General features: G+C 50.1%; 6 protein-coding genes across 6 annotated transcripts; 4 read left to right on the forward strand and 2 right to left on the reverse strand.

Annotated features, from left to right (window-relative positions):
* Positions 1–241: 241 nt before the first annotated feature.
* Positions 242–2,309, reverse strand: MON1 (Vacuolar fusion protein mon1). Its single transcript, XM_024470568.1, has 2 exons — positions 555–2,309; positions 242–493 (listed from the first exon to the last, which is right to left on the reverse strand). Exons 1-2 carry the CDS (start codon positions 2,198–2,200, stop codon positions 250–252), a joined length of 1,890 nt encoding a protein of 629 aa, XP_024322039.1. The 5' UTR covers positions 2,201–2,309; the 3' UTR covers positions 242–249.
* Positions 2,310–2,345: 36 nt separating this feature from the next.
* VC83_06989 (uncharacterized protein) lies at positions 2,346–8,534 on the forward strand. Its single transcript, XM_024470569.1, has 6 exons — positions 2,346–2,669; positions 2,725–2,852; positions 2,905–5,264; positions 5,317–5,564; positions 5,612–7,086; positions 7,138–8,534. The coding sequence occupies exons 1-6, from the start codon at positions 2,576–2,578 to the stop codon at positions 8,449–8,451; spliced, it is 5,619 nt and encodes a 1,872-aa protein (XP_024322040.1). The 5' UTR covers positions 2,346–2,575; the 3' UTR covers positions 8,452–8,534.
* VC83_06990 (uncharacterized protein) lies at positions 8,535–10,072 on the reverse strand. Its single transcript, XM_024470570.1, has 4 exons — positions 9,993–10,072; positions 9,674–9,942; positions 9,540–9,623; positions 8,535–9,473 (listed from the first exon to the last, which is right to left on the reverse strand). Exons 2-4 carry the CDS (start codon positions 9,836–9,838, stop codon positions 8,616–8,618), a joined length of 1,107 nt encoding a protein of 368 aa, XP_024322177.1. The 5' UTR covers positions 9,839–9,942; positions 9,993–10,072; the 3' UTR covers positions 8,535–8,615.
* Positions 10,073–10,374: 302 nt separating this feature from the next.
* Positions 10,375–11,421, forward strand: VC83_06991 (uncharacterized protein; the record flags this gene model as incomplete). The annotated part of the gene is made up of 1 exon (XM_024470571.1): positions 10,375–11,421. The coding sequence occupies one exon, from the start codon at positions 10,375–10,377 to the stop codon at positions 11,419–11,421; it is 1,047 nt and encodes a 348-aa protein (XP_024322176.1).
* Positions 11,422–11,621: 200 nt separating this feature from the next.
* VC83_06992 (uncharacterized protein) lies at positions 11,622–12,206 on the forward strand (the record flags this gene model as incomplete). Its single annotated transcript, XM_024470572.1, has 1 exon — positions 11,622–12,206. The coding sequence occupies one exon, from the start codon at positions 11,622–11,624 to the stop codon at positions 12,204–12,206; it is 585 nt and encodes a 194-aa protein (XP_024322179.1).
* Positions 12,207–12,724: 518 nt separating this feature from the next.
* Positions 12,725–14,024, forward strand: VC83_06993 (uncharacterized protein; the record flags this gene model as incomplete). Its single annotated transcript, XM_024470573.1, has 4 exons — positions 12,725–12,895; positions 12,943–13,270; positions 13,328–13,339; positions 13,522–14,024. 4 exons carry the CDS (start codon positions 12,725–12,727, stop codon positions 14,022–14,024), a joined length of 1,014 nt encoding a protein of 337 aa, XP_024322178.1.
* Between the last annotated feature and the right edge of the window lie 276 nt (positions 14,025–14,300).

Raw genomic sequence — 14,300 nt, forward strand, 5'->3', positions numbered from 1 at the left:
TCTAGTATACCGTACCTGAGTCTCTTTTTAACAATATAACATTGCCATTTAGTTGTTGTAGATGCTAAATCTTGCAGTGGCTCGAATGTGAGAATTCTAATAAAATCCGTAAATCCGCACAGTTCAAGAGACGTCTAATTTGAGAAATCCTCACGCCACAAAAAAGCCACACCAACTCCCCCCACCATACAACCCCTGCCCCCCCTCCTCCCCTGCACCCCCCCCCCTGCCCCGTGGGCCGCAGGGCAATCAAAATACCGCACCACCAATAATAAACAACCTCTCCTCCTCCCTCCTAACCCATTGCACCACCCGACTAGCCCCCTGCAACAACGCGCCCCTAGCACAATTCGGGCCCGCTACACAGTAGAACTCGAAGACGGGGGTGGCCCAGGCGAGCGCGATGGAGGTCTTGGAGACGCAGTGCAGGACTTTGGTGTGTGATATGCGGGCGTGCGAGGAGGAGTGGAGGGTTTGGTAGATGGAGAGGAGGCTGGGGGGATGTTAGCTGCTGTCTGATTATAGGATAGTTGGGTGAAGGGGGGGGGCCATACCGGCGATGCGAGATCAGGCTGTTGAAGTGGGGCGCGTAGCTACTGGTGGTGAACTGCACGTTCGCGCGGCTCTTGTAGAGGAAATGCCGTAGCTGGGTCCCCGGCACGATATCGGTGGTGCTAGGGCGGCCGGCGCGAACGGCGTTCTTGATAATATCTAGACTGCCGTTTTTCTGGAGCTGTGCGACGACAGCATCGCGCATTTGTTTGAGCTCATAGAAACTCTCTTTGTCGGTGCTGATGAGGAGGACGGCGATGGCGTCATCGCGGCTGCTGGTGCTTTCCGGGGTGGTGTCGTCTTCGTCAGCGTCGAGGAGGGAGACATACATGTAAACGTAGCCGGTGTTGTTGAAGCCCGGGAGGCAGAGGGGGATCCAGTTCTCGCCGCCGCCAGAGCGGATGCTCTTTGCTTCGAAGAGCATGTTGAAAATGAGCTGTAAGTCGCTCGGATGCAGAGAGTGACGTTTTGGACGCACGACACTGACTAGGCGGCCACCGGCGACTATGAGACCGTAGAGGAGGTTGTCAGTGCGGGTCTTGAGAAGGGTGTTGTTGATGACATGGCGTTGGGATTTGCGGATTTTGAGACACTCTAGAGCGGATAGTAAGGTGGATGCGGAGCCTTTGGTGAATGTATCCGCGAGGGATGAAAGAAGGACATCTGTACCTTCGAGAGGTCGGCGCAAGTCGGTAGAAGGGCGGTTTGTGAAGATCTGGGTGAGGCGTGGGAGGGTGAGGGTGGATAGGATCTGCATGTATAAAGCGTCGAGCTGGATGCGAAGTTGCGCTTCGCTCTCGCCTAGACTGCTAATAGCGACAAAATATAGAGGACCTTGCGCGGAAACTACAAACTTGGTGTCGCCGGCGGTGAAAGATTGAAGGGGGTCCTTTGACTCTTCATAGAATGATATAATCGTTTGAATGACACCGATATAGCCATTGATCAAGTTGACATCACCATGTCTGCTATATATGGGCTTTCCTGCCGATGAAAATATCATGTAATGCTTGAGTTTCGACTTAAACTGTTCCAGCAGTTGCTCCTCGTTGCCCATTTCGCTGTCGACGTCATGTATCTCATCGAATTCTTGCTCGAATACGGCTAGTTTCTCATTTTCCAGGTGGCCAATCGTCTCAAACGGATTGACCGTCTCTGCTTGACCAGCCAGCATCTTCCATGCTGCACTTTGCACGTTGGGTCCTCCTAGCAGGCTTTCCAGGTCTCCTCCTCCAGTATGTGTTGTTCCAGTGAAGGTTTGCAAGCTCGCATTATCATCTGCCTCATTCCTGCTTTGCGAATCCCTTCTGTGACTATAATCCAAAACAGACGTCCCTGCTGCGGACGGAGATGCCGTGTTATGTGTCGATGAGAATGTGCCTCTGCTTCCGTCCGGAAACGACAGTGTCTGGATGTCTATGGATGACAACGCAGTAGTCGGTTGAGCTCGGAGCTTGGGTCTCGCCGAGAGTGGTGTCGAAGGTCGCTCCAGTGAATCGACCTGGCTCGGACGAGGCGGTAGTCGAGGCGGGGTCTCTTTGGGGCCATCGCTGCCATCGACTATGGGGCCAGTCGGAGCCGGCTCTGTCTTAGCTCCATTGTCATCGGTCTCGTTTAGAGCAGTGGAAGCTGCTGCTTCATCTTCCATTGTATTTGGCAAAACAATCCCATTATTCTGTCCACTAGACTGTCCAAGGATTGAAGGCCTGAGTAACGTAAGGAGAGTATAAGATGTTGGCGCGTCGAAGACTTTGGTGGTTGATTCCATGTGCCCCAAAATGTGGGGGGGGACAGCTATCAAGGCACTTGCCAGGGATTATCCCACGTTGCCGTGCCGCGTTCACGTCAGAGGCTCCAAATAGCGTTGCACAGGGGTAAGGTGGAACTTGCCGCCAGATCTGTATTCAGGCCACGACCACTTCGGCGCTCGTTGTTCAGGAAATATTCAACTGCGCGAATCTCGAAGACTGTTTGCGCATAATTTGTAGTATGCCGGAAAGGCCTGAACGATATTGTTTTCGAAATGGCTCTTGACCCTGCCCCAGGGCGCCATCAGACGTCGTCACCAACGAATTCAGGCAGAGCATCGCCGATTTTTAGGAAATGGCGAGGTGAAGGTAACATCTACAGTACAAGGGAGACATACGAGTCGGAGTTGACATGTTTCAATAGAAGAAGCCCTTAGCAAAGACAAAACCTTTCGGAGGTACGCTACCGGTGTCGACAGGTCGCTGGCATTATTCGACAGCCAGTTACAGGAATGGGCAGACTATATCTCGTTTTTGGGAAGGCTATTGAAGGTCTGGCTTCTCGTAACCTCCGAATTATACATAAACTGATGATATATCATAGACTTTGCAAGCCCGTCCATCGAATATTACAGTTATTCCCTCCAAGGGAATTGTTGCTCGGAGACTAGCCCAATGCCTCAACCCAACGCTACCCTCGGGGGTGCACCAGAAGGCTATCGAAGTGTACAACTACATATTCTCAACAATTGGCACGGATTCATTATCGAGAGACCTGTCGCTATATCTGCCTGGGCTGTCATCGACTCTGTCGTTCGCATCTCTGACGGTGAGGTCACCGTTCCTCGACCTCCTCAAGACACACCTTGTACCACTTGATCCGTTGTCGTTGCGCCCAGCACTCAAAGCTATAATATTGGCCCTTCTACCAGGACTTGAAGAGGAGACAAGCGAAGATTTTGATCAGACACTAAAGCTGCTTAATGACTTTAAGAAAGCTGTGCGACCAAAGGGCAGCCAAGATGGCCACGAAAACACCGCCGGAGATGAATACTTTTGGCAATGCTTTTTCCTGGCATCGATTACTGGAGCGAATCGCAGGCTAGGTGCTCTGGCATACCTTGTCCGAAGCCTGCCAAAACTTGAGGCTCGATCACGAAGCGGGTCGGTTCCCAATCTTGATCAAGGACCAGCGAATGGGACAGAGATAATCACCACCCCTGAGCCCGGTCTCCTTCTGCGGTGCTTTGCAGCAGGTCTAAAAGACGACCAGCTGCTCATACAGCGCGGGTATCTAGACCTTTTGGTTACCCATCTACCTTTGCACGCCACTGTATTTCAAAGTCGAGTCAAAGGAGATGACTTAGAGCTCCTTATGGCAGCCGCCTCTGGCGTAGTAGCTCGCCGGGATATGAGCTTAAACAGGCGCTTATGGAGCTGGCTCTTGGGACCTGAGCCTGTCGCAGGCATAGAAGTAGAAAGCGGACCGGATCCGGCTTCTGGAAACGCCCGTGATCGTGCAATGTCTATAAGTGCTACAAGAACAAGCTATTTCGAAGAATTTGGCCTGCAGCCTTTAACACAAGCCATCTTGAAGATGATTTCTAGAGATCATCTCGCACCGGCGGAAAGAGCCCGCCCTTTCAAAGTCTGTTTATCATTAATGGATCGATGGGAAATAGGAGGGCTCGTTGTACCAGAAGTATTTCTACCCGTGGTTGGTAGTGTACGGAGATATCAATCACAAAGTACTTCGGCTGCAGATTTCAATGAAGTTCTACGAAGCGCTAGTGTCTTCTTCGACGGGGTGGAGAGCGGTCTAATATGGAGCGAAATCACAGGACTGATTGCTGGGGCTGTGGGCTCGAATAAAGCATCGAATGACGTGAAACTCGACAAGCTTGCTCTTGTGAGGTTTATTCTCACGAACTTTAATGTGAGGGAAGAGGAGATGCTTTTGGTCCATGCGCCGATCACCGCCTTGACTCTTCTGGCGATGCTGGATGAGACTGCATCAAAGGAGATCGATTCTGTTGAAGTGAAAACATTTGCAACAAATATTGTTCTGGACTTGATAGGTCTAATACCAGAAAGGGCTTTCGGCTCAGCCATATCCACCGAACAGTCGGAATCGGAACGCCGCCAGCCTAGTCTATCCATCGACAACAAATGCATTATGGACAAAGTACGCCACTTCTATGTCCATGACCAAGGCAACCTTGATGCTTCTCCGCCGCCATTTTCCGCCCAAGAGGTCTCTGAGTTACTCGTCCGTGAAGCCGTCAGACTAACTAGCCGAAGCTTGAGCATTGCGACATCAAGTGCTGATGTCGCCGTCAAAGTTCGGCTCCTAGTGGCACTTATCACAACAGCTCCTGTTGCCAAGAGTTTAGATCTTACTGAACTTCTTTCTGCAATCCACGAGAAGCTTTCGGCATCCACACCACCTCCATTCTCTGTTTTTTCGTCCATTACTGTTATTGGTACGGCTTTATACCCACGATACTTAAAGCCGGAGCAAATCTCCGATTTGGTTGACCCGCTAGTTCGCCTTGCATGGTCATATCTCTCGCCGTCCTGCCCAAAATACCATGTGGAAGCTGTGAGAAACCTTTGGCACCTTCAAACTTGCTTAGGAGATGCAAATCGCGAGATCGAGGCCTCCTTGTGTCGCCTGATAGTGGAACACGATGTTACTGGGACGTTTAGAAATGCCGACCCTGGCCGGAGGTTCGCTGTGCTATGGACCCATACTCTCCACGACAATTCAGTCCATATCGAACGTAGAGCATCAAAGCCTTTGAAGGGTGATAGCAACTCGCTGGGACTAGCACCAAATACTGGTGACTATGAAATAATGCTCTGCCGGCCACTTTTCCTTTTGCTTGATGCCCTTTCGGACGAGAGAACTCAGCTTTTCACGTCTGTTAGGATTTGGATTCAGAATCTTCCTGGCATTGAGAAGTAAGCAATAATGACTGTGTGGCCTGTTAATCTGCTAACTCTATTTCATTAGGATATTCCACTTGTTCGTCTCAAAGTTTGCTCGATTCAAATTCCTACAGCCGGTAGACACCCAAAGCAACGCAGGCACCGATGAAAAGTCTACAATGCAATATACCACAGATGATGACATTGACAACTGCCTCTATTCCCTGCGAACTTTCCTAAATATCTTGCGTTGGTCCACAATAAGCACCTGGGGAACTCTTGCGAACAGCAAAGTTTCGATTCCAAAGAGTGACGAAGCTACCAATTCAATTGGTAATTATATTCCAACAGAACTTCTAGCATGTTTTAACGCGTTATAGGCCACCACGAAGATGATATTCCGCTCCAAGAGTTTTTTCTAGAAATGTGTTTGCGAGCAATAAATGGCACGCATAACCCGGAAGAGCCTCAGCTTGACCCGTCTATTAGCCAGCTACACCAGGCGGCATTGGCAGTTCTACATCAGATTCTTGCGAGTCCATTCTCCTCAAATTTTACCGATCTCAACCTAGAAGTTGATCTGATTAGCAAATTACAACGGTCGCTGGCAGATCCGGATCCTTTCTTACAGGCTTCGCTGTTGGATGTTGTCCTGGCCTCTTTAAAACTCAAGAAAGAGTCACCGATCAGCCCGCCTATGTCGCCGAAGCTTGAGCACCGCCCACTATCACCAGAGTCGAATCGCGGTGCTGTTCAATCAGAAGCAGTTGCTCATTCTGAAATGTTGTCTGAGAGCCGACCCCCGCCGCCAAGTGCATTGCTTGAGTGTTTGCAAGCCGCATTCGTATCGCCGAATAGCCGTCCCGTTTTAGATAATTGGATTGTGTTTCTTTCCGAATCCATAAATCTATACTCAGACACAATATTCCAGGTGCTCATCCCCCTGGTCGAAACATTTTGCAGCCAAATCTCTCAGACATTTGAGTCTCTACGGAAAACATTCCAAGGCTACGATGGCAGCATAAAAGCCAACTCGGCGCCGGAAGCTACCTTGATATCATTTCTCAATGGACTAGAACTAGTCCTTGCTCGCGGTCATGAGCGGCTGCTCAAAGACGAGGCTCGAGCTCCGACAGCGAAAAGTCCAGACCAGCCTCAAGGTTTCTTTGGCAATATGGTTTCGGGAGTTTTCGCAACAGAAACGCAACATTCAAGAATTCAGACTGCCAACAGTAGGCTTACTGTTCTTCTGTCGTTTCAAGATGCTGTCAGAATCTGTTTCAAGATTTGGTCCTGGGGTGGACGGGGCAGAGATGATTTTAGTCCAGACGCCGACTCCATGGCATCTTTTGGCTATACGTCTCTGCGGATGCGAAATCGCGCAAGAAGATTGCTGGAGCATCTTTTCCACGCCGAGCCGTTAGAGTGCCTGGAGACTGTCATCGAAATTTGGCAGAAGGCTTCAACCGCGAGTAACACACAGTACACCGCGGCTTTCCACCTGCTCCACGTCCTTGATGGCAGTAGGCCCAAACATACCATACCCGCAATATTCGATGCTATATACAGTCGTACCAACCCGGGCGTGTTAGATGTATCCCGAAAGTCGACCTTGACATCCACATTACTTGACACGGAACTTGTCGTGTTCTTGGTTGATTATACCAGCTCTGTGGAAGACGACGCTATGGACGAGATCTGGACGGATTGCATGACATTTTTGAAGGATATCCTTGCGAATCCATTCCCGCATCGTCAAATATTACCTGGCCTTCTTGAGTTTACCTCTGTTCTTGGCGAGAAGGTGGATAATACCAACTTTGGGGAGCAGCGGAAAATGCGGAAGGACCTCGCAGTAAGTGTACTGATCTCTCCATCAACCATGCATATTCTAATATTTATACAGGACCTATTCTTCAGACTTTTAACTGCGACCTTTACGACCAACCCAATAGGTTATTCCATGAGCACTTCGCAGCAGCCGCCCGCTGAAAAACATTCCGAAGTCTCGTCTTCATCAAAATTAAAGCGCAGAGCCGAGGACGTCGTTGAAATCCTTGCCACGATTATTCCAAATCTGCCAAAGATTTTGGTTGAGCCTGAAAGAGTCCTGGCTGCGGCTAATACGATATCGACTAGTGTTATTGGGCCGACAATTCGGTCCAAAGCATACCCCGAAAACGTTTCAGTAAACCTATTAACTCTGGTGTACCAGCTCTCACGACTGGCAAACACTCAAAAGGTGTGGAAGAAAGATTTAGGAGACGCATTTAACGACCCTCGATTCTTTGCGAATCCACCAAGTCTGTACGAGAGCCACTGGATGACCCTTATCCGCCAATGGGCAATCACCGACAAAGAGCGCATGCCAGAACTCCTTTCTCGCATTACTCCGCCCACAACAGCCGGTATTGTGTTTGGGGTCGGTGCTACCAGTGCCCGCCTTGAAGCCGATCGAAAGACACAACTCAATCTTCGCCGCATTGCCACGCTTATCCTCTCCGTCCCCGATGATACTTTTGTGTCGGCCCTCGCTGACATCAATGACAAGATTGTTGAGCTCCTCACTGCCACCACTACTTCGTCGCCCTCTTCAACTACCCGAGCAGAGATATACATTCTTCTCCGCGTTCTAGTACTGAAGACTAGCCCAATTCATCTCGCGTTTATGTGGCCTACTGTCAACGCCGAGCTAGAAGCTGCAATCTCATCGGTGGTCGCGCCAGATCACACTGGGCCCGCAGACACCTGGAACAACTTCAGCATCCTACAAGCATGTAAACTGCTCGACTTGCTGCTGTGCATTGCTCCAGACGATTTCCAATTGCACGAGTGGCTGTTCATCACGGATACCATTGATGCCGTCTATCGACCTAGCTCGTCAGGCTATCAGCCAGCGGCATTGATAGACCAGCTAGCTGAGGAATTCGGCTCGGCTACACTTTCCGGTGCATTTGAGGGCACAAGCGTGGCTTCTGAGGACACAAAAGATAAATCTATGCGACGGCCCCTTATTGGCCCTGGCCGGGTAGAGACGCGAGGCGTTAACCTAGAGAGGAGGGACGAGTTAGTTGCGAAAGTGCTGAGGCCGTTTTTCAGCCAGCTCAGTATCTGGGAGTTTGAGACGGTGTATGAGATGGGAGGTATAGAGTGGGAGGAGTGTAGTAGACAAGCATTGGATGATTTGTTTGATGAGAGCGCGGTTGTAAAGGCGTTGTAGGGACATCCCACACCAGGAAAGCTTATTGAGACTTATATTACGTGTAAATAGATAATTCAAGACACAGTTCAACTGCAAGTCTGTCACAAGTCCCAGCAACGAAACAATGCCCATTTGAACGTAATGGGTATCGATTTGCACTAAATGGCTCCCCAAGAAGATATCTAATTAGCAACCGGTTTATCCTCCTTTTCCTCTTTCTCTGTTTCCTTCGACTCTCCAGCCTTCGGGGGCCCTCCTGGAGGGGGCCCTCCTTTAGGCGGGCCTGGCGTGGCCTTCGGAGGACCTCCACTCTTAGGCGGCGGGGGTGGCGGGGTGCCCGTAGATTTCGCACTCGGCACGTAGTCCAACTCTCTGCTCTTTTGCTCGCCCTCCATAAAGTAATCATCCAGCTTTCCTCCTTTCGCTTTTACTGTTTTATCATGTCCGCGCCCGTGTTTCCTATGCGCCTTGTCTGATGAAGCTGCAGGCGGCGGAGCTGCCCCAGTCAGCTGTGCGGGGATAAGGAACTCGGAAGGAGTGGTTGTGATAGGTGGGGCGCCGGTGGCAGAGAGAGCAGCCGCCCTTGACTCCTCGTTCGAGAATCGCGCCGGCTCGCCATCGAAGAGCGTAGATCCCGGCTCGGCAACGGGCTCGCTGAGCGGCGCAGGTATGCGGTGCAACGCACCATATCCAAGTACACAGCCCAACGCACCCTCTCCGCCCCAGTCTCGGCTCGGTTGAATGGTGACTTCGCGCGTGACGTCGTATTCGTTGTTGTACACGTACAGCCTGAGGGGGCGGCCAATGTGGTCCTCTACCAGCTCGCCGAGGCCAGCTTCGCCGTGCAAGATTCCCTCCGGGGTGCCGAGGATGTAGTCGCTGTAGGGGAGGAGGCCGGCGAGGTCGGCCGGGGAGTTGGCGGGGACGTCGAGGATGTGCCAGATTGTTGCGACGGTGGAGAGGGGCGCGTGTTGGAGGGATATGCCTAGGGTGGGGTTGTCTGATGGGATGCGGACGTGCAAGGTGCGTGTTCGTTGGCCCTGGTAAGTAATAACGCGTTAGTTGAGCTTATGGGAGCCATGGATGAGGGAGGAGAGAGGTGTTACCTTGGCGCTCCAGAGTCCAAGAGTGACGGTGCCTCCAGCGCAGTTGCGCACTTCTTGGGCGAAGAGACTGGGATCTGAGTCCTCCTATTTCTTTATTAGAGACTGTTTGCTGGAATTTCCGAGTGAAATCATACAATCATGCGCCCATTGATCCCAACTATAAAATCAAACCAAGGCTCAATTGGAAGGTCGGCATTCTTATTCCGTAGGACCTGGAAGCCAAAGGCATTGTAGGTGGATGTCTGGGCTGGCGCGTCGGAATCGAGCCTTGATATGAAGCGATTTAGGGCGTTAAACATGTTGGTTTTTCAGCCGCATACAATTGTATTATATAGAGATGTTGGAATTCGGCAATATTGTGTCAGTGGCTTCAGAGACGGAGACGTGGTAGCTGGTGGTGTTTCTGGTTTCTGGTTAATGGAGCTCTGGCCTCACCTACAACCAGGTACGTACTGTATCATGTTTCGTCATTGGCTAAATAACCTCAGCCCTGTCAACTTGTCATTGTCAACTTGTCATTGTCAACTTGTCATGAGGATAATTTTTATATTTTACAAAGAACCTGGGCAAGCAAATCGTGGAACTGCTTGGCGACAAACTGTGATATATTTCACCGCTACGCTCTAACCTACTTACTTCAGCACTCGCATCCACTTCCTTGACTTTTGCAGAGTCCCTCAAAATCTAAGTGCGGGGCTGCCACCGCCAAAACTAAACTTGGCTTCACACGAATCGACCCATCGACATAACTGTGCGACAAATATTGGCGAGGGTTATTAAGACAGTGAGCTCCAAGAAATACTTTCTTATTACGCCCAGAGCCTCATTGGGTCTAATGGCGTCCAACCCACAGACGTTTCAATCGTTCGGCCGTCCACTGGCGAACTCTTCCAACTTTTTTTCACAGAGGGACAACGAACATCAACTCTACGGTCTATTCTCTGATCTGAACCTCAACGGAGAATATCGCAAACAACCAGTTTCTACACTGACCCCATTTGCTGCTGTTTCTTCTGAAGACATTGAACTAAACGACGTACGATCGACGGAGAAAAAGCTCACAACAAAGCAACTACGTAAGCAACGCGAGGCGGAACAGGCTGCGAAAACTCCGAAAAAACCTAAAACCTTAGCATCTAAAGCCAAGAAGCAAAACAGAATCAAAATCAGATTTGAGAGACGAAAGAGCCAAAAGGATAGACTGGGCGCAATCAACCGCGACCCGAAATTGGTAGAGAAAAGGATACAAGCCTTGAAGGAGCTCCATGCATGTGCTCAAGATTTACACAACGCCACTGAAAATAAGGTCGCCCTTAAGCAGGCACTGCAAAATCTCACCGAAGCATTAGCATCGCATACGGAGAAAACATCCGCGGAGTTATACGCGGAGCTCTGCCAGACCAATAATCAGAAGAGTGCTGAAGTATTAATCGGAGGAAATATTAACGATACACAAAGTTCCGAGGAATCTTTTAAGAACTTTGTCGATAATTTGGAGAGGCCAGTTCTACCATCAGAGCCCGTTCCCACTTCCCGGGGGAAGAAAACTGCCAGGGTAAAAGAGTTGCCTGTGAACATCGCCCAGCCAACATTTAAGCTACTCGCCCCATCGAGGGAGCAGAAGATCAGAAACGCCCATAACTGGAAAAGAGCTAAGCCACTTATTATCGACCTCACAAAAGCGATCGAAAGAAGTGATATTAGCATCGCCAAGTCATACGCTGCAGCACGCGTTCCAATTAAGAAGCTGGCTGACGGCTTAGAAAGAGATTTTGCCGACGTTATATCAGAAGTTATTCCGTCATTTACCAGAGACAGAATTGCGTATTTTGAACGACCCTTCATTACCCTGAAAGGAGACCCACCAAATATCACCCTCTAATACTCACATTGCAACCAATGGCGGACTCGACCAATCAATGTCAGCCTGAGATTGATGATCTACAACAGAGCTACGTTGATGAATTTGGACTCACAGATGAGTGCCATCACTACGAAAGCTTAGCAGAAGTGCCTTGGGACCTTCAAAAATATTGGCAACAGCGATACAGTATATTCTCATTATACGATGAGGGGGTATACATGACAGACGACTCATGGTTTGGGATAACTCCGGAGCCAGTTGCCGTCCAGCTAGCTTCAGACATGGCAGCGTCAATAGATCCTTCAAAAACTACAATAGTCGACATCTTTGCTGGTGCAGGGGGGAATTCTATTGCCTTCGCTCGGTCAGGGCGCTGGGAGAAGGTCATTTCAATAGAGAAGGATCCTTCTGTGATTGCTTGCGCTAAAAATAACGCGGCTATCTATGGCGTTGCGGACAAGATTACCTGGGTCAACGACGATTGCTTTGACTTTGTTTCCAAGAACGGGAATATCGATTTCAAGACGTCCACCATCTTCGCTAGCCCTCCTTGGGGCGGCCCAGGCTATCGGGGCGACGAGATCTTCAATCTCGATACCATGGAGCCGTACTCCGCCAAGCAGATCCACGAGATGTGCAAGTCGACGGAGTGTGCCTTATTCTTGCCGAGGACATCCGATTTGCGACAAATTGCGAAGCTTGCACCAGAAGGAGACAAGGTCGAAGTTGTCCAGTATTGCATGGAGGGTGCCAGCAAGGCTTTAGTTGCATATATACCAGCTACTCCAGAGCAGCTAAATTAATGAAAATGAAAATGAAGTCAAAAATATGCACATATCGACCCCTCATGACAATACAATTGCTTCAGGGGCAACCTCCCAGTAACGCTTAATTCTGGGGTAAGGGCGGGGAAGTGGGGTAAACCGTACTGCTAAACTGTTGGGGTGGAGTTAGCCGATGTCACCAACACAAAACTTTAATATAACTCCTCACTTGTAATCTCCACTCTGAGAATAACAGCCTGAATACACAGGATGATCATCAATAGTTGTTCCCTGTTCCGAACCCCTCAGTCCATATTGCGTTACATGCGGCTGCTAATAGGACAATATAGCTACTTTTGCCTTTCATCCGAAGCCTATGTTAGTTTAGGTGACGAAATGAGAGTAGTATGGCGAAATTGGCAATCGTCAGTGCTGACACCAGAGCCATGGCCCATATAAGATGAAGCCTAGGCGCAATTGATCATGAGGATGACCGTTAGCTATACTTCAGGGCACAGAAGAAGTTCAAGAAGTTCTACGTAGTTTGAAAGTTCAATATGCGTTCCGCTTTGGCATACATAGCGCTTCCGGCAATCTTCGCCCAACAAGCTGTGGCTGCTCCGACGGTTGGCCTTCCAGCACACGGAAGCAAAAATGTTCACTGGGTCGATATCTGGGCTACTATTCCACAACTTACAGAAGTAGGCAATCTTCCTCCTGCTCCATACGTATGTGTCTCGATATATACCAGTCGTGCCTTCTAACCCCTTTTTAGACCCAGCCTGACTATGTTTTCGTTGACTCGACCGTTCGCGCGACATTTCAAGTGTCAATCCCCGGAAAGACCATCCGTCTCAGGTTCACGAACGTATTTGGCGCCACGGACTTGCCAATCGATGCTGTGACCATTGCTCTCCCTGATGGGCCAGCAGGCACCCGCACGATCCATACTCAGACTTTGCAGAAGGTCACATTTAGCGGCAAGATCTCGATCATCATTCCCAATGGTGCTCAAGTAGTCTCCGATCCAATTCACTTTGAGGTCAAGGCCAGGCAAGACATTGCAGTCACCTCTCTAACCCAGGGAGCCGCATCACGAGTTGGTACTCGCGTGGCAACCATGTCAGCTCTGCCAACCTGACTGATGCTTCCGTTGCAAGCTCCGCGCATTGGTACTTCCTAAGCGCCCTGGAAGTCAACGACCCCCTCGGCAGCACCTTCGCCATCGTCGGCGACAGCATCACCGATGGCCGCGGCAGCACCACCAACGGCAACAACCGCTGGGCTGATCAACTCTCCCTATGCCTCCTGAAGGACTGACGCACATCGCACATCGGCATTGCCAACGAGGCAGCTGGCGGTAACCGCGTGCTTCACGACGGTCTTGGACCTAACGTACATGGCCGTATCGACCGCGACGTACTGGCGCAACCGAATGTCAAGTATGCTATGATTTACGAGGGCATCAACGATATCGGGACGGGCAATTCGACGACCTCCGTCGCTGAGCAGCTCGAGACGTCAGACCGGTTGATCTGGGCATACCAGAAAATGGCAGAGCGGATCCACGCGGCGGGAATCAAGGTGTTCATCGCCACTATCACGCCGTGCAACCACCCGGCCAACCAGTTCCAGCCTGTGTGGGACGTGGAGAGAGAGAAGACGAGGCAGCGCGTGAACAAGTGGATCCGCGAGAATAAGGTGTTCGATGCGGTGCTGGACTTCGATGAGGTTCTTCGAGACCCAGAGCACCCGAATGTAACGCAGGAGCGGTACAACTTTGATGACTTCTTGCACCCTCGTGTTGAGGGTTATCACGCGTTAGCAAACTCTAACCCGCTCTCTATATTCTCGTAGGGTTAAGGTTTAAAGGCGATAGTAAAGTTATATTTCTTAAATAGGTGCACAGTCTTGCCGGGGTGGCGGTATCAATATACAGCAATAATATTGTGTCTGTGTCAAGCATATTTGCCGTGTTTTATAAACTTCTAGCTCTGCCGATGAACTATAGACGAATGTCATTGTATATTTCAAGCTGTATGCTTCAAGGGGCTTCTTGACATCTTGTGAGCAAAATCCCCTATTTTCCCTGCAAAGTCTGGGTTTTACAAGGGCCTTCTTGGAAAGCCTGAA

Source organism: Pseudogymnoascus destructans (genome assembly GCF_001641265.1).
Source record: "Pseudogymnoascus destructans isolate 20631-21 unplaced genomic scaffold scaffold_17, whole genome shotgun sequence".
NCBI lineage: Eukaryota > Fungi > Ascomycota > Leotiomycetes > Thelebolales > Thelebolaceae > Pseudogymnoascus > Pseudogymnoascus destructans.

Bases quoted from the DNA above. Each gene is read 5' to 3' on its own strand.
- MON1 (XM_024470568.1), bottom strand. From the start codon at position 2,200: ATGGAAGATGAAGCAGCAGCTTCCACTGCTCTAAACGAGACCGATGAC. The intron at 494-554 runs GTATGGCCCCCC...ACATCCCCCCAG, and splicing joins AGCCTGATCTCGCATCGCCG to CCTCCTCTCCATCTACCAAA.
- VC83_06989 (XM_024470569.1), top strand. From the start codon at position 2,576: ATGGCTCTTGACCCTGCCCCAGGGCGCCATCAGACGTCGTCACCAACG. The intron at 2,670-2,724 runs GTAACATCTACA...ATGTTTCAATAG, and splicing joins TAGGAAATGGCGAGGTGAAG to AAGAAGCCCTTAGCAAAGAC. The intron at 2,853-2,904 runs GTCTGGCTTCTC...GATATATCATAG, and splicing joins TTTTGGGAAGGCTATTGAAG to ACTTTGCAAGCCCGTCCATC.
- VC83_06990 (XM_024470570.1), bottom strand. From the start codon at position 9,838: ATGTTTAACGCCCTAAATCGCTTCATATCAAGGCTCGATTCCGACGCG. The intron at 9,624-9,673 runs GTATGATTTCAC...ATAAAGAAATAG, and splicing joins GGATCAATGGGCGCATGATT to GAGGACTCAGATCCCAGTCT. The intron at 9,474-9,539 runs GTAACACCTCTC...ATTACTTACCAG, and splicing joins TTGGACTCTGGAGCGCCAAG to GGCCAACGAACACGCACCTT.